General features: G+C 45.9%; 1 protein-coding gene across 1 annotated transcript in view; it reads right to left on the minus strand.

Moving 5' to 3' along the window:
• MYO1H (myosin IH) overlaps positions 1–23,900 on the minus strand; it is a 749,175-nt gene that overhangs the window by 414,147 nt on the left and 311,128 nt on the right. The window contains exon 19 of the mRNA XM_078666099.1: positions 12,084–12,197. Coding sequence (XP_078522225.1) covers positions 12,084–12,197 — 114 coding nt within the window. The remainder of the gene's footprint in view (positions 1–12,083; positions 12,198–23,900) is intronic.

Genomic DNA, 23,900 nt, shown 5'->3' on the forward strand with positions numbered 1-23,900 from the left:
ATGGAGAATTGCAGATGCAAAATATGCCAGTTAAGCAAATGCAAATGTCAGTTCAGAAACAGGTACCTATGGCAGTAATTGTTCAAGCACAGATGGTCCCACAAAATATGGAAAATGCCAACATGAATTTAAATAAGTTGTCCAGAGTCAATGTGAATTATTTCCAGAGACAAAATCAGAACCCAGTTCAACAGGTTGCTCTGTTTGCAAATGAGAGTTTTAACACTCACAATTCTGAATTTACCAATTCCATTGTGAAGGCAGTGGAAAGTCCAGATTTAGTTGCGGGAGTTTTAAAGAAAGAAATTACAAACCCAGTTTTAGAAAAATGTGCACCAAAAATAGGCCCATTTGAGGAAATCTGCAAAACTGTTGTCTGTGACTCAGGCCTAGCAGGAAAACAATTATTTTGCAAAGTAAGCAGCTCAGATTACTGTACATCAGATAATGTTATTTTTCAGATTCCTGATGAGGATGTACATTTAAAAATGGCCCATCAAGAGACAGCTGTAGCATTGTTTTCAGAAAAGACTGTTGAAAAATTACCTTCTGCTTTGGAAAAAATAATAAACACAGAAATAAGAGAGTTCACAGAGAAGGATGCCAGGCTAATAAAATGTGCTGAACATGTCTTATTAAAATTTGAACCAGATGACATGTATTCAGGAACACAATCAGTTGCAGGAATTTTACCAATAAAAGGATTTTTGATGGAATTGATTAGAAGTTTGTGTAACTTTCTGATCACAGGTTCACAGAAAATAAATGAAAAGAACAGAATAGTGCAGGAGATTAAAAGCATATTTTTTCCATGTTGTCCTGTGGTACCGAATCCAGCCAATATATTTTTTCACATTCCCTGTGGTGAAGAATGGCTTATTTTTATTGATTTTTGCCAAGCTCATGTCACAGTGCCATTGCATGAGAATAGTCAGGAGTACTGTCAAAAAGAAGATGAATGTCTGGGACACAAAATTGGAAAGGGAGGTAGAAAGGTGTCACCAGAGAGGGTGGAAATAATTTCCAAGATGAATTCACCTCAAATTCAGAAAGAAGTCAGAACATTTTTGGGAATGGTTAGCTGCTGTAGAGAGTGGTTACTAAACCTTTCCCTAGTGGCTAAGCCTTTACTGAGGCTGACACACTCTGGTGTGTCTGATCCGCTTCCATTGGACAACAACTGCACAAAAGCATTCCTAGAGTTGAAAGAGAAAAAATGGCGCGCCCCAGCACTAGGAATGAAGGTTTATTTGAAAGAAAATACACTAATTTGCAGTGAGAGGGAGGGCTGCGCTCTCTCATTGCCTATTGAAAAAGATGAATGTTTTCAAGGGTCTGTGATGTATTGCCCAATGACCTTTGACCCTAACTTCACAGAAATGGCAGCAAATGGATTGGATTGTGATGAAACTGAATATGAGTGTCTAAATATCATGCAAATATGCAAAAAGTCAAATTCAGACTTGAAGGATGAACATCTGAGTCAGCCCAACAATGTCCTTTTTGTAGATGGCCCAAGTTTGAAAGGTGACACATTAAAAGCAGCACATGCTGTGCTCCTTATACATGATGTTGTCAAAGCTTCATGGCTTTTAGTAATTACCCCAGCCCAAAATTCGAAATTGATTGCCCTTACCATAACATGCAGTATATCTGCTCTATTGGGAGTCACTGTAGTCATGGGAGAGAGAAATGCTAATTCAGTTGCACAAAATTGTGTTCTGTTAGCATGTACATTCTATGGAATCTTCACAGTTAAATTTAAAGAGGCTCAAGAAAATGTTTTTGAAGCAGCACAACAGGGTTGTATCAGAACTGTTTTTGAGAGAAATGACAACTGCATAGTGGCAAATGTGTTATTGCAAAGACTGATGCCCAGGTATAGATTGCCAGTTTCTCTGAAATCAGATCATAATGTGGGCTTAAAGATAATGAGTGCAGAACAAAAGATTGGACAAGGAATGGATTGTAGCTATCTGCCTGAAGTGTCAAGCATAATAAAGCAACACAATGGCAGCACTGAGTTACCTTTTGTAAAAGACTGTTTTTCAGCAACACTAAAGTGGCTTGAAAATGCATATGCAAATGCACTTGTGGAAAACACTGAGAACACTAGCCATTGCTTTGTAGGTCTGGTTGATGTACAGTGTGCAGTTTCTCACCAGATTGCAGCTGCTACACAAGATCTGCATAATGGATGGTGCAACGGTTTTGATCTGAGAGATGCTGTGGTGAAACATCTGAATCTGATCAAAGTGAAAATAAGAGTGAAAGGCCTTGGTTGAAAAAGTGCAAAGGATTGATGGTGCTCTGCCAGAGTTTCTCAGCACCTAAGTAGTCTAATTTGCATGGAAAAAGTACAGAATGCCACACTTTATGAGCCATTCTGATGACAAGCTGATGACACAGAGCAAAGAAATGCTGAAACTGTCATGTTGAATTCCTTTTTTAATATTTTAGTTACTTATTTTAAAGAAGACTAACTGTTCCAAAAAGCTACTTACAGAACTCTGCACTAAAACAATTGAGCGTGGCTATATATGATCTGATTACAGACCAGACTTGTGTTTGCCTTAGAAATAGAAGTAACATTCTTATAGGCTCAGCTTTTGCAATTTAAAAAATATATATATATATATATATATACTGTCACTTGTGAAATTAAATATGTGTGATGAATTATAAATCATTTTATTATGATTTGAATTATCAGAAGGGTGGATTTGATGGAGCAGATTTCATCTGCAGTCATGCATTGTTTTATTTTTTGTGCTTCAGACAGGCTGCATTTAAATTGCCACGCACATTTTGGTGCAGGTTAAAAACATGGCACATGAAAAACATGAAAGTGAGACCTGAAAATGCTTTTGCTGCATTAACATGTTTTTTTTGCAATGTAGAGAAAAAGTGGCCTTTTTACCTTTGAAGATTAATAGAATGTGTTTTTCTCTTCCCAGCTCATCCCTTGCCAATCTAAATTTATTATTCCTGTCTTAATAGACTTTGACTTGTTGCATATTTTGATAAACATTTTCAGTTAATAACACCTCTTTTTATAATGTGTGTGAATTAATAATGCACCAAACACGACACAAGGGACTAAATGCTTGTTTGCATGAAAAGCTATCTAAAACATTAAAGCATGTTGTTGTGTGTGCTGTATTAACAGTGTGCGCTATATTAACTGTGTGTGCTTTTAAATGTTACACTAAAAGCATGAAAATGCTATTTTCACATTTATTTTGCATGTTGTCATAAATAATAGAAAAGCTGCTTTTCACTAATAGCTTGGCTAGGTAAACATTTATAAGGGGTATTAGTAAGAGGGAGGGAAACATAATGGGCTGATTTACATGAAATTAATATTATCTTTGTGTTTGTTTTATTTTTGGGGCCTACAATTAAATGGCTGCCTGTGAATCCAGCAAGGCTATGGCTTGCATTAAAGAGAAGAGAGCATGCGCAGACTGTACCAGCTTTCCTAAAGGAGTCAAGGACACGTTGAACTTTATACATTCTTGTGATTCTGCCAATGTACCAGTGTTAGTTAAAAGTGTCCATCTACTGCGCTGAGAAGGAAGGAAGGATGAATTAGATTGAAACATTTTTCCTAGTAAATGTTGCAAATGTTTATAAATGTAGTTATTCATGTATGCTTCTTTTGTTAAGACTAGTGAAGTCAGGTTTTTAGAATGAGTCAGGGAAGTGTGACCTCATGCATCATGACTGACCAATCACGTAAAGGTTTTACTGAAAAATGTTACATCTTTGTGTACTCTGCCAATAATTATGGTATAAATACTGTCCTCTCTGGATGGGAGCTGGCACTTCTTCTTTTTCTCAGCTCAGCTGGTTTCTATGGGTTAGGTACGAGAAACGTCCCGGGAGATTGCTGAAGGGCGGGCTTGTGTCCGAGGAGTGTCAGGGGGAGGTTTCTTGCTTCCACGTCATATCTTGGCACTTCATGCCACATTCCTTTGAGGCCTGTGAAGGGCGGGCTGCTTTCCTCTTTAGACACAGACAGACAGAGAGTGCAGTGGATCAGGATAGGATTAGATGCTAATATGTTTTGACTAATTAATTAGGTCTGAAAAGATTTATTTGATTTATGCATTTATTTCTCTTAATAGCATATTTTTGCAAACTATTTAAGTACTGATTAGCTTTGCAAGACTATTTTTCTTAGAAACTCTTTAAGACTTTTGCGCCACATTTTTCATAACTACATGTAATGCTTATATGCAGACTGTAATGTGTTCTGTATTATTGATATTTTTCCTGTTTTCCAAATTCTGTAACCTGATTGATATTTTACTAATGAATAAAGGGTCAGAGAAAAATTAACTTTTTGACTAGAAAATAAAACCCTTTAAAATAATCAACAACTCTCTTTATTGGCTTACAATAATACTTGTATTTTGACTGTTCATCTTTATTTAAAGTCTCCTGAAGGTAATACATGGTGTGAAGGGCCCAACACCTTTTGAGCGGTAAATTAGAGGTAGCATGAGGGTTTTGCATTGAGAAACTACCAGAAGAAATTACCGCTCTCCATCAATACCGCCATATATATATGTATAGGGAGGAGTCATGACTCACAAGAGGCAAAGCCTCAAGTGAGTCATGATGCCATTCCCCTCCCTCAACAATAGTATTGGTAATAAACAGCATATTGTACGCTTCGACATCTGCATATATAGTGTATGCCAAGGTATTTTTTTCATGTGTACTTGTCTTTACAAAAGGTATTTAAACCAAAATTAGGATGCAGATTTTAAATGTATGCAGTATGGTAAAGTCACACTATAGAGACTTAGGGGCCCATTAGGATGGTGGGCGGATCGCCCCCGCCAGGCTGGTGGTAGCCACCACCAGCCTGGCGGGGGCGATCCGCCCGCCATCCTACCCGGAAATACCCCCCGCCATATATTTGTATGGCGGGGGTGACTGCGGCGGACGGAAAGACCGTCTGCCGCTTTTCCGCCCCAGTCACCTTGCGGCCGGGGCGGAAAAGGTTTAATATGGTGGCGGTGTCTATCAGGCACCGCCAGCCATATTAGCATGGGCATTTTCAAATGCCTTTCCATGGCGGCAATGCCGCCATGGAAAGGCATGCGGAGACACCCGGTGGGAGCCCGTTGTGGGCCCCCAGGGACTCCAGGGGGTTGAGGGTGTACATGGGGTGTACCTATAGTACCCCCAGCATTGCACAGTACAACGTGGCAGGCATTGCGGGGTGCCTGTCACGTTGTGCTTTGTAATGCACTACACGTATCTTTAGCATTGCGGCGGGCGATGCATTCAGCACCGCCCGCCACAATGCTAAAGATACAGGATGCGCCCGCCACTGTGGCGGGTGCATCCCAATGCCCCCAACGGGACCCCCGCCCTTATGCTGGGCGGTATCTCCACACAACAGGATGACGGGCGGACAAAGTCCGCCCGTCATCCTAATGGGCTCCCTAGTGACTATTAGGAGAGCAGTTTCCCTATATAAAGCAATTGTTACATGCAGTATCTGAGGAAGTAAAGAAAGGTTTTTCAGGTCAGTTTTATTGTATTGTGGTAATAAGCATACATTTGACTTTTGCAGTGCAATAATAAATGTGTGTTTATTACTATGGTTTCTCCAAATACCATCTTTTATTTAGGGACATTTATTTTACTACCATGATTCACCTGGTTGTTAAATTAACCTGCAATATGTAACCATTGGTTGTCAAGTTCCTCCTGTAGGGCCAGATTAGGATGGAAGATCCAGGCACCGCCGCACCCGAGGTACGACAACCCGATTATGACTAGGGCAGTCGGACTGCACTAGGACTAGAACCACCGTTCCCTGGCATAGGAGTGGTGGTCAGAGGCCACAATATGCTTGGCGGGACCGCCACGATCCCACCAGGCATAGTACGAGTATCCTTCCAGCAAGGCTTTTCATGCCAGTTCAACCACCAAAAAAAAGCCTGGCGCAGAGGAATCAAAGGGAGCCCTACAGTGCCCTCCTGTGCCTCACACATATGTGGATGCACACAGGGGGGAATAAAATGTGCCCCACTGTGCGTATTCACAGAGGTTCCTGCACGGCATGTATTTACAAGTCCATGCCAGGCAGGAACCTTGTGAGGAGTTTCCATTGAGGTGCCTTTAAAAGGCACTGCAGTATGTTAAAGGGCACCACAGTCTGAACCGCTTCGCCACCCGCCTAACAGACTACAAATAAGTCATAATCTGGCGGGCAGCCAGCATGAGCTTTGGCGGAGTGGTAGCGTGGATGTTTGCACCTTCACGCCAACACCACTCCTCTTGTACAAGCGGCAGAATGGGATTGCAGAAATACAGTAAGGACTCAAATCAAGTGTTTTATTTGTTCTTTCGCAATATTGTGTAGGGGTAGGTATCAGATGTCTGATGCACAAACACTTGCCTTTAAAAAGAAAATGTTTTATTAGAGGAGTTTTACAAGGTACATGAACACTTTATTGCAATAAAAGTCAGTATATTGGATATTACAAAGATATGCAATAGTGTGAAACACCGAAACATAGTGCTTACATGGTATATTGTGAACAATTACATGCTATACATTAAATTAAAAAAAAGGCAGTTGTGTGTAATCTCCACAACAAGAACTCGGGAGAGGGATGTATTTGGAGGCAGACATAGTCCGTTATGTATTAGCGAATAATGGGTAGCAGTTTGAGCACAGTTGAAGGGATTGCCAGGGTACAAAGGTAGGCTCCCCGTGCAACCATGGTATGTGAAATGTCGAAGGAGTAAGGGGGAGTGGGCCCTAAAAGTGGGGTGTTGGTAAGGAGAGGGCGATCATCCTGGGGCATGAGGTTGAGGAATTCTGTTAATAGCGTGTGCCACTATGGGGACATGAGGCGTTTGCTAATGTGCAGTGCTTCCTCGAAACAGGGGGCGGTTCCTTCATTAGTCCCCCATTTCAGTACTGCTCCCTGCTAAGTCAACAATGGCCCTCCATTGCATTGTAAGTTTCCTCTTATCTAGCAGTAAGGCCAGGCTGGAGGCACATGTGCAGATGGTTTGGCTCTTTTTGGATTTGAAAACACAGAGGGCACAGGCCTCCTATTTATATATAGTTCAGTGACCACATGGAGTGCAGTGTGGCTATCCCACCAGTAGGCAATCAGGGCAGGACCACAGCATGTGGCGGAGGTCTGCATCGCCCGAATAGCATCAGGGGCAAAGTAGTCCACCGTGGGAAAATAGCGGTTAAGTTGCGCTGGGGTTAAGTATGCAGGGTGGAGGATGTGGAGTTGGATGTTCTTGAACCTGGTATTTCTGGAGACAGTGTGGCGGAAGTCCAGTACCAGGATCCATTCCTTATCGTTCAACACCCTCCCCACATCAACTTTCCACTTAGCACAGAGAAGTCCCAAGGAGATTTCTATGTGGCTTTGAATCGCCCTGTAAAGTCAAGTAATTTAATGGATTCAAAAACTCTTGCCTTATTGGTATCCAGAATTGTCTCTCTGAATTATATGCATTTGTAAATTAGAAGTGAAGAATTGTCTATATTGAAGGATTGGCCTAATTTGGTGAAAAGTCATAGATAGGTTTTCATGGATGCTTTGGCACACTGGAATGAATCTCCCTTTATCAGCTAATCATCAACGCAAGGAGAATAGTTGGTGACCCTATCTCCTGAGATAGGCTGCCACTAGCACCATGCATTTTTAGAAGATCCTTGAGGCAGATATGAAACCAAATAAGTGCACTTTGAATTGATAATGACAATGAGCAAAACACAAATATTTTCGATGTCTGGCGTGGATGGGAATGTGCAAGGAAGAGTTCTGTAAGTCCAAATATGTCATAAAATCTTTTTTAGGTCTTTATTTAGTTGCCAAAATAGTACTTATTGTAAGGCTGTTGCTGTACTTAACTAGGTTGGAATTGTATGACTGATATCCTCCTTAATAGGTGGACTGACCTCCTTCTCTGAACTCTTGAAAAGGCTGCTGAAGTCTTTGCTGCAGTACTTCCAGCAATTTGATTCATTGAGTGACAAAATATTGGCACCAAAATATCTGCAACAAACATATAGTGCCAAAAATATTGAGAACACAAGTATCGACTTTACATCCTTTGACTGTAAAGTCAAAAATATCAACAACAAAAATATAGAAGACCACAGTATCATCATGCAATCAGTAAACATCCATGATTTTAATTATTAAAAAACTATATTAACTTGAAAACATATATTAGCTCTAAAATAATATTACATTAAAAAATACACGATTCCAATAAAACAATATATATAAAATGAATAACTCACAAACATAAAATAAAAAAATATTTGGTGAGACAACTGCAAAAAATAGTAAACATCATTTTTTTTAAATAAAATAGTTATTTAAACATACATAAAAAAATAACAACATTAACTATAATTACAAACAAGCTATTGAAAAATTAAAAAAAATCCAAATACATTAAAATAAAAATAAATAAATACAAAAAGTTACTAGACTATTCATAATACAAACATTTACATTAAACTAACTTTAGAAATTAAAACACAAAAATAATAAAGCAACTATTAAAAATCAGATAATGTTTTTTTTACGTTGAAGGGTCTGATTCACTACCCCCACTCCAAACTGACCACAAGTAGGGAAAATCTTGGACTTTGGAAGGGTTAGATATACTTTTCCCACTACAACATAAGCAATAGTTGGGAAAGTGTTGGACTCTGGAGGTGTCAGGTTTACTGTTCCCACTCCAACGTAAGCAACATTAGGGAAAGTGTTAAATTTTGGAGGGATCAGATTTATTATTACTACTCCAACCAGAGTAACTGTAGGGAAAGTGTTGGACTTTGGAGGAGTCGAGACATGTTATTATTAATTGCATTGGGCAGGAGGCTAGGCTAAAGGAACCATCATTTTATGATTCTTCTGAGTTTAGAAGCTTAGGCGGCGGCTGTGGAGATACTTTACTTAGTAATTTAGGCTCAGTTACTACCATCAATGGAATATCCATCTCTGAATGAAAAACTTCAGATGAAGTAGAAACTTGCCTTATTGATGGTGCCTTCACCATCAATGATGTTGTCCTTGTTAAGAGTGTGCTTGTTAGCAGTGTTGTCATTGACAGATGTGTTATTGACAGAGTCTTTGTTGCTGTTGTTCTCGTCAACAGTAGTGCTGTCACCAGTAGCAATACAAATGAAGATGGTAAAAAGTTAATTTAAGCTTTTCAGAAAATTAAGTGGCTATCAAACAGTTTCAAATCTGTGAAAGATCCAATGCTGTAGAACTATAGAGCAACAGAATGATCCTCAGTTATTCTTATGAAAAGTATCACAATGTGTTGATTCATATCATTGGTAATTATATTGATCTGTATTTCTGGTCACAGGAAGTGCCTAAGAGTATACGTACACTGGACTACCTTTTCCATTGGCAAACTCTGATGTCTGTGGATTAGAGAAAAGAAAGTGGCAAAGGTGATGGTTTTGGGAACGGGAGAGTGTCTCTTGCACAGTGAATATTCTTCCAAATCTTTTAGGTCACACATGGTAAATAATATATGTTACATATACAAAAATATGGTACAATGAAGCATAGCCACACGTTTCTAGACGTCATAGGACTACCCCTGTGTCAGGATGTGAAGTCAGAGGGTTGGAGTAGCAGCATCATAAGCACACTTATGCTATTCTGAGCACATGGCTCCCTGTCCATAAAACCTTTTGCAATGCCATTCATTTCCATTTATGTGTCACATTATTCTTCAACAAATGAAAGACTCACTTGTTTCTAGTCACCTTCCTTACCTTCCATGCTAGGCCAGGCACCCCAAAGGAGTTATAAATTATCTGCTCCTTCCAGGTGCCTGTTATCATCCTCTTGTGACATTTAGAGAACTCTAGCAAAATTCAAACTTTTCAGCTGGTATCTTCAAATCCTGGGTATTTATACCTCCTATTTCTCTTTCTCAACGCTTCACAACAGTTCCAGAAAAGCTGGTGGTTGCAATACTCTATATCCAGACTTCCTTCAACTGGATGCTTACCTGCGTTTTAGCAATAAGCTCCGTTTGGCATCAGAACTTGACACCGGACACCAGGACCGGAGCTAAATCATCTAGGTTTTAGTAAGGGGCTCAGTGGTGTTGAAACCCAGAGTATTAGCACTATCGTTGTGTGCAAGTAGGTCCATTTCTAGTGGTGACTGAGTTTGTTTTCTTTGAAGCTCAGAGCAGGTGTGCACTTAGGTCTGTTTCTACTTGTGTTTGCACACAGATATTTTCCTTTTCTCTATAAGTACAGAAACTCTGTGTTACACATAGTCATTAGTATCTTGTGCTAATGATGTTGTGTACAGTAGTTGTGTGCAGTGCTATATGTATGTACCACTCTTAGGTGCCCATTAGGAGCCCCCGGCCGGGCAGCCATATTAGCATGGCTGGGGGGTCAGCGGCGGACGAAAAGACCGTCCGCCGCTTTTCCGACCCGGTCGCCTTGCGACCGGGGTGGAAAAGGTTTAATATGGGTGCGGTGTCTATCAGACACCGCCAGCCATATTAGTATGGGCTGCAACAGATGCCTTTCTGTGGTGACCATGCCGCCACGGAAAGGCAGGCGGTCTTCACTTCGGGGGCCCCCTGCAGGCCCCTGGAGTGAAGGCGAGGTGGGGAGTGCACATGGGGGGTACTTACGCATTTGCATACCCAGCATTTGCATACACAAAGCGGCAGGCACCGCGCGGTTCCTGCCGCTTTGTGTATACAAATGCATACATGCATTTTTAGTATTGTGGCGGGCAGTGCTGAGAGGACCGCCCGCCACAATGTTAAAAATGCAGGATGCACCCGCCACTGTGGCGGGTGCATCCTAATACCCCCCACGGGACCCCCACCTTTATGGCGGGCGGTCCCAAGTACCGTGAGGATGGTGGGCGGGCAAAGTCCGCCCGCCATCCTAATTGCCTCCTTAATGTGTACGCATACTATACTAACCTATATATATATATTTTTCAGTACAGAATGCATGCCAAGCAAAGAAGTGTATAAGCAGTGAAGTAAACTGTTACAGATGATTTTGAGAGGTCTCCCTTGCACAAATATGTCTTAGTCTTCTTTTCATTGCTCCAGTTCATTGTTCAAACAAAAGAAATGGATGAGCAACACCTGAGCTGTCCTCAAAACTCCAGGTATATGAAAGTAACGCCTATACCTCCCTCCTTCCAGTACACCACCTTTGGTGTAGTGTTGTTATTTTATACCAGAGGTTGCACACATAAAACGATGAGTGCTGCTGATACTGGTCATATTGTAGTAACTATGAGGTAGGTTTCGTGGACATTTAAGGGCTAAAACCATTTAAGGGCTAAAAGGCTCGATGTAACAATGTTGCAAGAGATTGGGAGTGAGGTGAGTCATTTCTACTTTTATTTTTTCTGTAGTTGAATGCGCAAGATGTCTTGCTTTGTCATTTACTCTGTATTGTTTTACAGTCTTTGTTTTAGTTTATTGTATATTCCCTGAAACCTTTTCATGGGGTTTTCTGACCTACTGGCAGGTATCTATCTTTTTGTCAGTTATCAGATGGCCACGGGAGACTGCCTCTGCCTATTCAATCAAACTCTGTTTTGTGCCTTTAAAATGGAGATTCATCTCCATTTTAAAGGCATCAACTGTTAAAATAATGCTTCAGGGAAATGGAAAAGAGCTTGAAAAAGTATATCTGGTTTGGTATCTTAGATGATGAATTAGTATAAATAAATCTAACTGGACATGTGCTGCTTCAGTTACAGACTGCTAAATGTAAAAATCTCTTTTGGGCAATATGTATATGTTTGACTCTTCATATTGTGTCTTATGATGGTTAACCTTCACTTGAAATACATCTATTAAGTGTGTTGTTAGCTTCTTTGTGACTTTAAAGCGCTAGAGTTAATATCACATTCATAAACATGATTTCCCGGGTGTCTTCCAGCTATTATTTGACAGTGTGTAGCTTTTTGACCTATGACAGAAGTGTGGTGAGCAGCGTTGTCATGATTTGACATAGGCTTAAAGACCTTTATCTCTCTTTCGTGTAGCTTTACCTTCCCATTTTGTAGTCTTCAGGTTTGTAGCCAACATACTTCACAAGTCTCTCCACTCCCTCCTCTGGGGGGCCATGCCAGTTGGGCCATGTATCTGGACACAAAGCCTTGTATCTAAAAAGACACATCATTAGACACGGTACAGTAAGCAAGAACATGTACTTACCAGTACCCACAGTTCTCTAGCTTTGGTATATTGTAAAGGTTCATATGCTTTAATATTTCCTGTCATTCGACTGGGGACCTTCACTAGTCAATTTTGATACAGCAGTATTTCCATATGATTGAATAACATTGAAAAAGCCATAGACTTTATGCAGTCCATCCACCCCATTGTGTGACCTGAACTTTGGACAATGAGTTGGAGAGATACAGAACTCGAACTCCCTGCATTCGTTGAGCTGCTCAGATTTTCTCAGCTAGTCAGGCAAATATTCATTAGAAGCCTCATAACAAACAGTAGATCTGTCAAAGATTCTCATGCTGTGTTAGAAATGGGGTTGCTAATTCTACGAGGGGTAGCCTGGAGCAGAGCAGGCAGGCCAAACTTCAGAGGACATGTGTAAAGCATTCACGCAGTACCCACAGACGACGCACCAGGCTCACCACAAAAGAGACACGACACTGCTTCTGGTTGGAAAAAGAATACGTTTTGTATTATCTCCAACCTGCACAGGTAAAACACAATAACAGCCGTAATCACAATGAGGCGCCAACTGGCGCCAGAGCAAGTATACCGGGGGGATTATGTACAAGGAAACTGGGAAAACAATAAAAGGTAAGCAAGTCCATGGGTGTCCAGCTGAAATAAAAAGAATGTCAGGAAATGCGTAAAACATATGATTGATATTGCAGGGCAAACTCAGACCTACATCCTTGGCCTCACCCAGAAGTAAGCTGTAGGCGTATACTAAAGCATTGGACCTAAAATACACATTAGGTATGAAGGCATCTCCTGCATGGCATCTGCATCCACTACAACAAAAGGAACCTTGAGCATACCACATTACATCAGGCCTAGAAAGGCATATTCGCATTTACCATGGGCACCAATATCTCTTTGGAGCATCCTGGGGCAAGTAAGTACCCCATCAAATCAACATTAGGTGCAAAACCTTAACATCAGGCCTATATTAACATTGGGTCCATCACATAGAAAGAACACAGAAGCCTAACTTTGGCATTCACATGGGGCATCAACCTGAGCACCCGGGCATAGGCACATTAGTGTGTAGGTGTCACCATTATCTAGGCCCACATTCTCTAGGGGCAACACATGGGCTACAGGCTACCTCAGGGATCTAAACAGTGGTAATGGGCGCAGTCCCAAAGGGATGGGGGGGTCTCTAGATTCAATATCCCCTTCCAACAGTGGCCCCTCAACACTCTGGGCCCCTTCTGTCACAGGGTACTCTAGGGGTCTCACTTAGGGGTAACTAAAGCAGTCTCCTCCTGTATCGACTGGCCCTTCATTGCAGGTGCCCACTGCCAGACGGGGCACCTGGAAGGCAACACTGTCCCTGGGGTGGGCACCGACCCTGTGCCCCAACACACACCCCTACTCCAGCACACGCCCCACTCACCGACAATCCTGCAGGGGAAGGTGGGGGGTTAACTCGCGGGGGCCCCCCTCTCAGTAATGCGGGGCTCCATGCCTCCTCCCGTTGATTCCGACCCTCGTTTGCGGGGTCCTCGGGGACTCTGACCCTGCGGCTGACGCGGGGCACCCGCGGGGCTCTCCTTCACTCTCCGAGGGCCCCGCCGAAGACAGCTTGTCCTCCGCGGCAGGTGGGGGCTCAGACCGGCGGGGTGAGCTCCCGCTCCGGTCGCTTCGGTGGACACGGGGCTCCCTCTTGGTCACGGGAGCCCCCGCAACACCTCCCTCAGGGTTCTCCGAGTTCCAGGCAACCTCTTCTGGCTGCCCGGCCGGCAGCCAATCGCTGCGCGGCCTTCATGGGGCACGGCTGCTCGGGCCAATCCGTGCACGGCGGGCTGGGGGGCGCGGCTGCTGACATATCCGGCGCCCCAGCCACATGATGCTGGCACTCTGCGGCTTCAGGGCCTAGCACGGCCCTCTCCTCACTCCGGCGGCCCTCTCCTGGTTCCGGGGGCCGCCGCGACGACAGTCACAGCAGCGGAAGCCTCCTCAATGTATCGCCGGGCTGCGGCGGTGACTACAGCAGCTTGCAACCGGTGCGAGGCAGCGCCAACACTCCCCGGGCTGCGGCGGTGAGATCGGGCTCAAAAGCACGCCAAAATGCGGGGTAGGCACCCGCGGCGCTATTCAGGTCCACAGTTCCTTTTGGGGCCACACAATCCTCCCAACACGGCGCTCTGGGAAATAATAGCGCTTAGAGTAAACAAAGGCACTTTGGGGGCAGGAATATAGCACTTCCCCAGCGCTTCAAAGTTATAGAGCTTAACAGGCAGTTCCTCACAGTTCTTCCTAAGGGCCACAGCTTGACGAGGATAGTGCTTAGCAGGTACAGCGCTTGGCAGGCACACATCACAAGGGGGGCGGACAGTCCCAGCAACAGGCCCAAGGTAATTCTTCTCACCTCCTGGGGGGCGGGGGTTCCAGTCCACAGCACTCCTTCCCTTTTTGGGCGCTTCTTTGCGCAGCGCTTGCGTGGTGCAAGGTCCCAACAGCTTCAGGGACCTAGGGGGGCCCTCCTTCTTCAGGGGCCCGGGGGACTGAGCAGTAGCACTACTGGGCCAGGTCAGCAGGTAGTGGGGGCATCATCAAAGCAGGGTGGTAGGCTTTCACCATCCCCACTGCAGCGTGGCCCTCCTCCCACACAGCAGCCTTGAACTCCTGAAGTGGGGCTTTACAAGCCCTGGGGACAGTAGGGGGATTCTGGAAACGTGCAGGGTCCAGCGCACAGGCCCAAGTGGTGGTATCCCCTGGCAGCAGGTCCCCTCACATTCCTGTCCCAGCTCTGTCTCACTGCATGTTGGCACATCCCCCTTACTTATACCCTCCTCCCAGACAGTGCCAGAACCTTCTAGAATCTTGAGGCAACTGGTCTAAACTGGCTCAGGGGGAGAAGTAGAGCACCCTGGGTGCCAGGCTTTCCCTCCAAATGCTGGGGTGGCTGGGTACCTGACGACTAGACTGCTAACCTCCTGCAGTCAGGTGGCACACACATAGCCTGGGCATCCATTTGAAAACAAAGCATTTCACCAGGGTACGTTTTACAATGGGGGAAATTGACAAGTGCTCACACCATTTCATGATATTACATATTAACAAGGCGTCTCACACCACACATGACCTATACAGATTTATTACCATGGGGGAGACATCTCAAATTTGGAAGGCAAAAAGCTAAACATTTTGGGGGAAACGGGCCAAGTCCAACACAACTCCCCCCCCCCCCCAAAAGCCAGGGTAGACCAATCATTGCCTTGATGGGCTTCCCTGTTTGGGGCGGAAAAAGGTGGACGCAACTGCAGGGGCATCTGCAGGTTCTTCTCCACTCCGGAACCCGATGGTTCACTCTCGCAACCCTCCCTTCACCAACCAAACCACCCCACTGGTGTTCTCTAGTGGGATGTGGCCAGGACTGGCCTCTAGGCCATCCAGAAGTCTCTGGCCCTTGCTCTCTCACAGAGTGGGAGGCTCTAGCCTCAGGCCCGTAGTACCTTTTTACCACTTTCCTCCTACCGAACTGCCACTGGTCCTCCCACCTGGGGTACGAACCCTCGGGCTGACCAGCACTCCTCCCCCTACCTCTCCTTCTGGGGTTCCGCCCTCTCCTTCTCCTAGGGACACCCTCAGACAACCTCTCTCTCCCCAACCTGGAGCCCAAAGCCTCAGGTTGATCCGGTGACAGGGGCGAGTCCCCCCCCGCACCCCCTCCCTGAGTTCAGCACCCTCCTAACTGGAGTAGTACCCCTGAGAGTCAAATCCGGGGGGACTCTGATTACAGAAGTCCCACCCGCCAGGTCAGCCAACCCCTGAACCTGGCCAGCCAACCCGGGATCTGCGCCCTGTGGCTGAGCCGGTGACAGAGGAGAAACCTTCGTCCCTCTGTACCCCCTCCCAGAGTTCCACACCCTCCTACCCGGAGAAGTACCCCTGGGAGTCAAACCGGTAGGGACCTTAATTACAGGTACCCCACCCTCCAGGTCAGGCAACCCCTGAACCTGGAACCCCAGTCCAGGATCTAAACCCTGTGACTGGTCAGACCCCCGAACCACTGGAGCTCCGATTACTGATGATCCGGGTTCTCCTGACACGAGGGGATCCCCTTCACTGGAAGGCACATCCGGACAGCCTAGGCTCCCAACCTGGGGTTCCCTTATCAAACTCTCCAGGCCCTGTGACTGCGGTTGGGGTACCTCGGGACACCTCCCCGTCTCACTCCCTCCTGTAGATGGGATGTGAGGCCCTACAACCATCTCACTATCCTGGGACCTAGCTGGGCTATTCCTCACCTCCTCCGCCTCGCTGGGTCGGAAGATCCCTGCACCACTCCCTTTAGGATCCTTCCCCAATGCCCTCTCAGACTCTCTGGCACTTACCCAAAGGTCTGCCTCCCGTGCAAGTTCCCTGGGGTCTGAGAACCTACACTGCAACAGATGGTGCCGCAACTGGGGAAACCAACTGCGTAGCAAGCGCTCCTTGATGACTACCTGGAACAACCCTTCCCCATTATCCACTGTGCAATCCACCAACCAACCCTCCAATGCAGTCCAACACTCCTCCGCAAACTCCTTCCAGGACTGGTGGGACAGCTTTCCCCTGCCCCTGAACACTAACCCGTCCCCCTCTTCCTGGGAATCAGGCACGGTCTCCTGGGCTCTGGGAGTGGGACTACCTGCACTGGAACCACTCTCACTGCCACCACTGGATCTCACCCTCACTGGTGAATCCAGACCAAAAAAACAACCACTCTCAGGGGACAACTTACTTACCTGAGCTAGTCTCTCCGTCATCCTCTCTTGCGCTAGGACCATTTCCGTCTCTAGCCTCTGCTCTTCCACCCACAACTGCACTAACTCCTTGGCATGTCGAAGCTTTGCAAGCGCCAGCCGATGCTCCCTTTCTTCCCTTCTGTCTACCCACTCTTCTGGGGACCGGGAAAGGGATGGGGCAGTGCCCCCGGGACTGGACCCAGTGCGAGACTCCCTATCTACGGTGTCCTCATCAGCTACTGGCGTCTCCGCCCTATCAAACTCTTCCTCCTCTTCATCGGGGTAACCACCCTCCAGGGTAATGGATTGGGAGCCCTCCCTCTGGTCTCTACCAAATCCACCCTTCAAATAATCGAGGGGCGGGGTAATCAGACAGGTCGCCACCGATCTCTAAGGGCTCCCCCCTCTTGAGGGCCTCATAGAGAAACAACTTCCTTCTAATGTTGCCTACTGGGGGTATCCCTCTCTCCTTGCAGAAATCTATCACTTCCTGCTCGGTGTACTCCATGAGTTCGTCCTCATCATAAACCAACCCCATCGTGGCAAGGTACACCCGGGACACACCCACAGTGGAACAAGGGGACACAATTCCAAAACACTTTTCAGGAGGAAGTAATCAGAAAATCAATATTCAGCCAAACAATATTCCCCAAAAACTGTGATTACTTCTCAGTGCTCTATTTGCAATGTAACCTGTGGCCGCTGTGATACTGCGCAAACACAAGTCCTATCCCACCGCTCGCCAACAATGTTAGAAATGGGGTTGCCAATTCTACGGGGGGTAGCATGGAGCAGAGCAGGCAGGCCAAACTTCAGAGGACATGTGTAAAGCATTCACGCAGTACCCACAGACAACGCACCAGGCTCACCACAAAAGAGACACGACACTGCTTCTGGTTGGAAAAAGAATACGTTTTGTATTATCTCCAACCTGCAAAGGTAAAACACAATAACAGCCGTAATCACAATGAGGCTCCAACTGGCGCCAGAGCAAGTATACCGGGGGGATTATGTACAAGGAAACTAGGAAAAGAATAAAAGGTAAGTAAGTCCATGGGTGTCCAGCTGAAATGAAAAGAATGTCAGGAAATGCGTAAAACATATGATTGATATTGCAGGGCAAACTCAGACCTTCATCCTTGGCCTCACCCAGAAGTAAGCTGTAGGCGTAAACTAAAGCATTGGACCTAAAATACACATTAGGTATGAAGGCATCTCCTGCATGGCATCTGCATCCACTGCAACAAAAGGAACCATGAGCATACCACATTACATCAGGCCTAGAAAGGCATATTCACATTTACCATGGGCATCAAGAACTATTTGGAGCATCCTGGGGCAAGTAAATACCCCATCAAATCAACATTAGGCGCAAAACCTTAACATCAGGCCTATACTTAACATTGGGTCCATCACATAGAAAGAACACAGAAGCCTAACTTTGGCATTCACATGGGGCATCAACCTGAGCACCCGAGCATAGGCACATTAGTATGTAGGTGTCACCATTATCTAGGCCCACATTCTCTAGGGGCAACACATGGGCTAAAGGCTACCTCAGGGATCTAAACAGTGGTAATGGGCGCAGTCCCAAAGGGAGGGCGTCTCTAGATTCAATATCCCCTTCCAACAGTGGCCCCTCAACACTCTGGGCCCCTTCTGTCACAGGGTACTCTAGGGGTCTCACATAGGGGTAACTAAAGCAGTCTCCTCCTTTATTGACTGGCCCTTCGTTGCAGGTGCCCACTGCCAGACGGGGCACCTGGAAGGCAACACTGTCCCTGGGAGTGGGCACCGACCCTGTGCCCCGACACACCCCCCAACTCCAGCACAAGCCCCACTCACCAACAATCCTGCGGGGGAAGGTGGGGGCTCCGGCTCCTCTGGGGTCTCCTTTGCGCTAGGGGCCAGACACCGACAATGTGCCTCGAGGCCCCTGCTGCCCAGCGCTTAACTCGCGGGGTCCCCTCTCAGTAATGCGGGGCTCCGGGCCTCCTCCCGTTGATTCCGACCCTCGTTTGCGGGGTCCTCGGGGACTCTGACCCTGCGGTTGGCGCGGGGCACACGCGGGGCTCTCCTTCACTCTCCGAGGGCCCCGCCGAAGACAGCTTGTCCTCCGCGGCAGGTGGGAGCTCAGACCGGCGGGGTGGGCTCCCGCTCCGGTCGCTTCGGTGGACACGGGGCTTCCTCTTGGTCATGGGAGCCCCCGCAACACCTCCCTCAGGGTTCTCCGAGTTCCCGGCAACCTCTTCTGGCTGCCCGGCCGGCAGCCAATCGCTGCGCACAACCGCTCGGGCCAATCCGTGTGCGCCGGGCTGGGGGCGCGGCTGGTGACATCACCGGCGCCCCAGCTACGTGATGCTGGCACTCTGCGGCTTCAGGGCCTAGCGCGGCCCTCTCCCCACTCCGGCGGCCCTCTCCTGGCACCAGGGGCCGCCGCGACGGCACTCACAGCAGCGGAGGCCTCCCCAATGTAGCGCCGGGCCGCGGCGGTGATTACAGCAGCTTACAACCGGCGCGAGGCAGCGCCAACACTCCCCGGGCTGCGGTGGTGAGATCGGCAGCGATAAGGGGTAGGCTTCCTTTTCATGAATCTCAAAAGCGCGCCAAAACGCGGGGTAGGCACCCGCGTCGCTATTCAGGTCCACAGTTCCTTTGGGGCCACACAATCCTCCCAATACGGCGCTCTGGGAAATAATAGCGCTTAGAGTAAACAAAGGCGCTTTGGGGGCAGGAATATAGCACTTCCCCAGCGCTCCAAAGTTATAGCGCTTAACAGGCAGCTCCTCACAGCTCTTCCAAAGGGCCACAGCTTCACGAGGATAGTGCTTAGCAGGTACAGCGCTTGGCAGGCACACATCACAAGGGGGGCGGACAGTCCCAGCAACAGGCCCAGGGTAATTCTTCTCACCTCCTGGGGGACGGGGGTTCCAGTCCACAGCACTCCTTCCCTTTTTGGGCGCTTCTTTGCGCAGCGCTTGCGTGGTGCAAGGTCCCAACAGCTTCAGGGACCTAGGGGGGCCCCCCTTCTTCAGGGGCCCGGGGGACAGAGCAATAGCACTACTGGGCCAGGTCAGCAGGTAGTTGGGGCATCATCAAAGCAAGGTGGTAGGCTTTCACCATCCCCACTGCAGCGTGGCCCTCCTCCCACACAGCAGCCTTGAACTCCTGAAGTGGGGCTTTACAAGCCCTGGGACAGTAGGGAGGTTCTGGTTCGGTGCAAGGTCCAGCACACAGGCCCAAGTGGCGGTATCCCCTGGCAGCAGGTCCCCTCGCACTCCTGTCCCAGCTCTGTTTACAAGCATGGTGGCACATCCCCCTTACTTATACCCTCTTCCCAGACAGTGCCAGAACCTTCTAGAATCTTGTGGTCTAAACTGGCTCAGGGGGAGGAGTAGAGCACCCTGGGTGCCAGGCTTTCCCTCCAAATGCTGGGGTGGCTGGGTACCTGACGACTAGACTGCTAACCTCCTGCAGTCAGGTGGCACACACATAGCCTGGGCATCCATTTTAAAACACAGCATTTCACCAGGGTACGTTTTACAATGGGGGAAATTGACAAGTGCTCACACCATTGCATGACATTACATATTAACAAGGCATCTCACACCACACATGACCCATAGAGGTTTATTACCATGGGGGAGACATCTCAAATTAGGGGGCAAAAAGCTAAACATTTTGGGGGAAACGGGCCAAGTCCAACATGCTGCAATAAGGATTGCCATAGCAATAACACTATATCATCTGGGTGAGATGTCCATGGCGTCAAGATTATGATCTGCCACCCAAAAGCAAGGGGCCCAATTCACAGAACTAACTTAAGACAAAATCCTAAACTTACTACCATTTTGTATTCACAGAAGGCACTTACTCGTCAATGAGTAAGTGCCTTCTGTGAATGCCCAAATGAGTAAGTTACTCAAAATGAGTAAGTTACTTAAAATGAGTAAGATACTCATTTTGGTATTCACAGAAGGCACTTAAGTGCCTTCTGTGAATGCCCAAATGAGTAAGTTACTCAAAATAAGTAAGTTACTTAAAATGAGTAAGATACTCATTTTGGTATTCACAGAAGGCACTTACTCATCAATGAGTAAGTGCCTTCTGTGAATACCTTAATGAGTAATTTACTCAAAATGAGTAAGTTGCTAATTTTGGTATTCACAGAAGGCACTTACTCATCAATGAGTAAGTGCCTTCTGTGAATACAAGAATGAGTGCCTTCTTTGAATACCAAAATGAGTAAGTGCCTTCTGTGAATACCAAAATGGTAGTAAGTTTAGGATTTTGTCTTAAGTTAGTTCTGTGAATCGGCCCACGGTCTTTTCCATTTTAAGGAACATGTTTTTGTAGAGGCTGTTCATACTACTTTCAGGATGGTCTGGTAATTAGGTTGAATGTTGAACGAGCCATACTCTAACAGCCTGAGTTAGATCTTGGCGGATGGGATGCTCCATCACAAATGTGACGGATATCCTGTAACCCGTATTACAACTGCATTATATGCTTTGACACCTGTAATACATTTGTCAGGACCTAAGTCTTTAGCAGCCAGGCAGTCAGGTGAAATGATTGCAGATTGTGAAGCATAATCCTACTATGATCCTTGGTAAGTAGTCAAGGATGTGTTCTGGATTGAATCAGAATGTTGACTAACAGATGCCAAACATCTGTGTACCGGAACTGTCTGACCCAAGCTAATGCTATCAGAATCAAACTGAACTTCTCTTTCTTATTTTTAGGAGTACTTGTGGGAGGAGAAAGACTGAAGGAAAAGCATATGCAAAGATTCCTGACCAAGAAATTGACAGAGATTCTTCCTGTGTTGCTGGGTTTTACCAACCTGTTTGTGAAAAGTGGACTTTTTGCATTATGGGGAGTGACAAACAGACATGGGTGGGATGTGCCCCCATTACTTGTAAATCAATTTCAGCTATTTCATATTAATATCCTACTTATAGTAATCCCAATTGTGCCTACATAGAGCATATGTCAGTACAGTCTGCAGACCCTGGACATACTTCACTGACATGTAGCAGGGCTCCAAATCCTTAGAGAGATTCACCCGTGGTAAGATGAAATTGAGGGTCCCAAGAATAAAGGTTGAGAACCTGCACTAGTGATGTTAGTTTCTCATCTCTTTCTTGTGAATGATAAGTCTTCAGGACAGCTGTGCAGATGCAAGAGCCCAGGAACACAGAAAATGGACCCTTGAAGAGTCAGCTATGCAGTTAGGGAGTTTCCTTACAGTCAGCTGCTACAAGGGTGCTCCACATCAGATATGAATTTGGTGATGACTCTTGGTACCAAAAGTACACTGAGTTGTGCTCTGAACTGCAGGGGATGATCATTGAATTGAATAACCTTCCTGTGTTTCCGATGGATCAGTACATACAAATAGACATCCACCAAATAGAAAGATGCTAGGAAGTCGATCATGTTGAAGTGTTATAGAAAATAAAGGAGGGAGATCATCTTGAAGGACTGTTTTTTTTATAAACCTTATGAGTATCCTGAAGTCTAGAATCAAATGCCATTCTCCTGGGTTTTTGCACACAAAAAAACATTAATAAAATCCCTGTTTGCACTGGGCTTTTGGTAAAGGCTGAATATCCATTTTCTGAAGATTTTTTTCATTCATCACCTTTAAGGTCTTCAGATGTAGATGGTGTTCTTTTCTCAGTGGTGTTCGAGGAGCCCTGGCACAAAGTTCTATTGCATGACCATGCAGGATGTTATCCAGAACCTAATGATCCAAGGTATTAAGGCTCCAGTTTGGGAACAACGCCTGTACTTTTCCTTCTACTGTTATGTTTGGAGAGGGGAACATGCAGCTTGAGAAGTCAGGGGCGTCAGGATATGCTATAAAATGTGCAATAACTCTTCTGGGACCATGACTAAGGGAAGAGGTGGAAACCCTGACTGATTAGTGTAAAGCGTTGGTTGGTGATAGGCAAAGTCATCATTAGAATCACTGGGTATCAAATAAATATCAAAATCACAGCACAGCAGGCATTTCTTGTAAAGCTTGTTTTGTTAGATCTACTTGGCTTGATAGGATAGGCAAGGCCTAAATAAGGCTCTAATCTTGGAGGGAATGTCAGTCACAAGAAAGACTTCAAGAGCTCAAGCAATTGCCCAAAAAGGCACTAAAACTGCCTATCTTCTTTTAAACAGAGATAGGTGAAGTCCCAGGGGCAGGACTGGAAAACAAAACCTTAAGGGGAAAACATCACTATCAAGTGAATGGCAAAGTTCTGGGGATTCCCCTATTATCAGCTTGACTTTGGTAGAGATTCTGAGCAGCTCAGTGAGGAGTTGGTGGCTCTGTGTCTCTCCACCTTATTGGCCAGAGTTGGGTCGCACATTGAGGTGCAAGGACTACATATAAACAATGGCTATTTCAATGTTATGTAAGTGAACGGAAACATTGCTGTATTAAGTTTGTCTACCGAAGAGTCCCAGCCTGACGATGGAGAATAGTAAAGTATTTGACGATGGAGAATAGTAAAGTATTTGAGATATGAAAGATCCAATTTTGGAGAATGCATGGGTCTACGAGCAGCCAAGGGAAGAACTACACAACATGACAGTTCATAAAAATCCTCAAGTGGCACATAACTTAACCCATATGCTAAAGGCCGCAAATAAAGATTAGTCTCAGAGTACACCTAATCCCAAATACTAACCTACCACCTCTGACATAAAAAAAACAGTAAAAAAAACGGTTGTAGTGTTAATAAAAAAAGACATGTAGAGGTATAAAGATATATAAATTACTAACAGGAGCTCATTAAAAATCCACCACTGATTAGAAGACTACGTTGGATCGATCACCAAATTCATGTCATGAAAAAAATCAAAGGTTAATTAGGACAACCAAATTCTAATAAT

This window comes from Lissotriton helveticus, chromosome 11 (assembly GCF_964261635.1).
Source record: "Lissotriton helveticus chromosome 11, aLisHel1.1, whole genome shotgun sequence".
Classification (NCBI taxonomy): Eukaryota; Metazoa; Chordata; class Amphibia; order Caudata; family Salamandridae; genus Lissotriton; species Lissotriton helveticus.